At 32.8% G+C, this 2,270-nt stretch overlaps 1 protein-coding gene across 1 annotated transcript in view; it reads left to right on the forward strand.

Annotated features, from left to right (window-relative positions):
* Rbm11 (RNA binding motif protein 11) overlaps positions 1 to 2,270 on the forward strand; it is a 55,902-nt gene that overhangs the window by 10,188 nt on the left and 43,444 nt on the right. Inside the window, exon 4 of the mRNA XM_013034884.1 lies at positions 125 to 221. Within this exon, the coding sequence (XP_012890338.1) occupies positions 125 to 221 (97 nt within the window). The remainder of the gene's footprint in view (positions 1 to 124; positions 222 to 2,270) is intronic.

A 2,270-nucleotide genomic window follows, 5' to 3' on the forward strand; every position in this document is an offset into this window, starting at 1 on the left:
CTTGGTGACTATTACTGATTTGTTCTTATGTTAATATCTAAGTCAAGCTTTCATTGTCTTTTAAGAAAAAAAAAGACATTACCTAGGAATTTTAAATTGTTTTGCTTCTTTTGTTTCTACAAAGGAATGAAGAAATGATGGGAAGATCTTCCTTTCCCATGCAATTTTTTCCAATTAATAATACTGCTTTACCTCAAGAATATGTTTTCTTTCAGAAGATGGTAAGTTTGATGGATATTTTGCTCAGTGTATTCTATTCAAATTCAAACGCTGAAGGCCCTGTAACTTGTTCTTAACAACTGATAATCAAATTTAAACATAGAAAGGGCTCCCAAATCTTTCCACTCTAACAATAAATGCCTCAACAAAAATGGAGTAGAGAGGAGTAATGTTACAATTGTCCAAGTGAAATGCGAGTACTTAGTTCTTAATAAATATTTTAAAACATATTCTTAGGATGAAATAATTGCACTTAGTGTGAAGGATTTTTCTTTTGATTTGAATTTTGTCAGTTCTTGGGTCTGAACTCTGGTATGCTTCATGTCAAGTCAATGAGCTAAGCCCATGGTCTATAGCCCTGATTTATGGTATTTATTTAATTACTGGTTTATTTAATTTTGTATTATTTTTAGGGCTTGAACTCTGGGTCTGGGTCCCTTAGCTTTCCCAGTCTAAGTAGACACTCTACCACTTATGCCATAATTCCACTTCTGGCATTTTGTGAAATAATGGAGATAAAAGTCTCATAGACATTCTTGCCAAGACTTCTTTTGAACAACAATCTGATCTCTGCCTCCAGAATAGCTAGGATTACAAGTGTGAGCCACTGGCACCTGGCTCTTCCTATGATTATTTTTTTATTTATTTAGCATTTAACGATGGTATACTAGGCACTATCCTAGATTTTTTTTATTAATAAGCTTTTTTTATCGTGAAAATATGGTACAGAAGGGTTACAATTACATGAGCCAAGGTAACAGGTACATTTCTTATCAAGCATTGTTGCCTCCTCCTTTGTTTTTCCCCTACCATCCCTGCCCTCCCATCTCCATGATTACACTCCCTCCAACCCTTACCTCCACCTCCGTCCCCCCTCCCCCACCTATAGTTGTAAAGTTCGTTTTTCTACACAACGTCTTGTAAATCTCATTGTTGCAATAGGTCCACCTGTATCCTTATTTAAACAATTTGTTTTTTCCCTTCCCCTCCACAAATTATACCAACATCAAATACAGTGAAAATAGGGCTTATAATAACGTAGGGGAGGGACATACAAAGCAACAAAAAAAAATCACCTTATAAATATGTTAGAAACAATAGCAAGAAAGAAAAACCACCTTTCATAAAGATAGGGAAGATTTTAGAGAGCTAGATAATTATATCACTACTAAATATTCTTGTGAGGGTTTTTTTTGTTTAAGTTTTTGTGTTTCAGGTTTTTTGACTTTTGTTTGTTTGTTTTGGGTTTTATACTCAGAGATTCAGGCTTGCTAGTCAGACACAGTGAGAACTTTGCTGAGTCTTAATTATTTTGGGATAAGGGTGTAAGCCCTGGACTTGTCTCTGATAGAAATTTACCTACTCGGAACACTGCAGTAGCTAGGATTTTAGCAGTGTACCACCTCATCTAGAGTTAATTTGTTTTTAAATATGGAAGCCTCTCTCTCTAATTTAAAAATGACAACTGTACTGAAAAAAAATCATAGGCTTTTAGCTCTAGATGCATCTAAAAGGATTTTAGTTCATTTTATTAAAACTTAAAATCAATACTTGGCCAAGTTATTGGAAAATGTTCAAGTATATTTGAAATACCCTGTATATGTGGACAAATGGCTTAGCTACAATTTTCTGAAATCCAAATTTAGATCAAACCTTTTCATTGAACATTTAAAATACAAATTGAGATATTCTGTGAGCAAAAATGCACCTCAATACATAAAATATCTTGTCAATAATTTTATATTGGAAGCATGTCAAATGGCAGTATTTTTGATATATTAGGTTATTTATATAAATTACTTTTGTTTTATTTTTCTATATATCAGGCCATTTAAATACATTATATTTTTTTTTTTTACTTTAGGATATTTAAATACTTTTATACTGTGACTACTACAAGATAGAGCTACATGTGTGGTTTACATTATGTCTCCTGACAGTGTTACTCTGTGTTATAATTAGTCCCAAGTATTACCTCATGTTAACAATTTAATTAAACTCCACATATCTTTTATAAAGTCATTGCGTATCTTATGCCAAATGACAGCATG

The sequence above is a fragment of the Dipodomys ordii genome, unplaced genomic scaffold (assembly GCF_000151885.1).
Source record: "Dipodomys ordii isolate 6190 unplaced genomic scaffold, Dord_2.0 Scaffold199, whole genome shotgun sequence".
NCBI lineage: Eukaryota > Metazoa > Chordata > Mammalia > Rodentia > Heteromyidae > Dipodomys > Dipodomys ordii.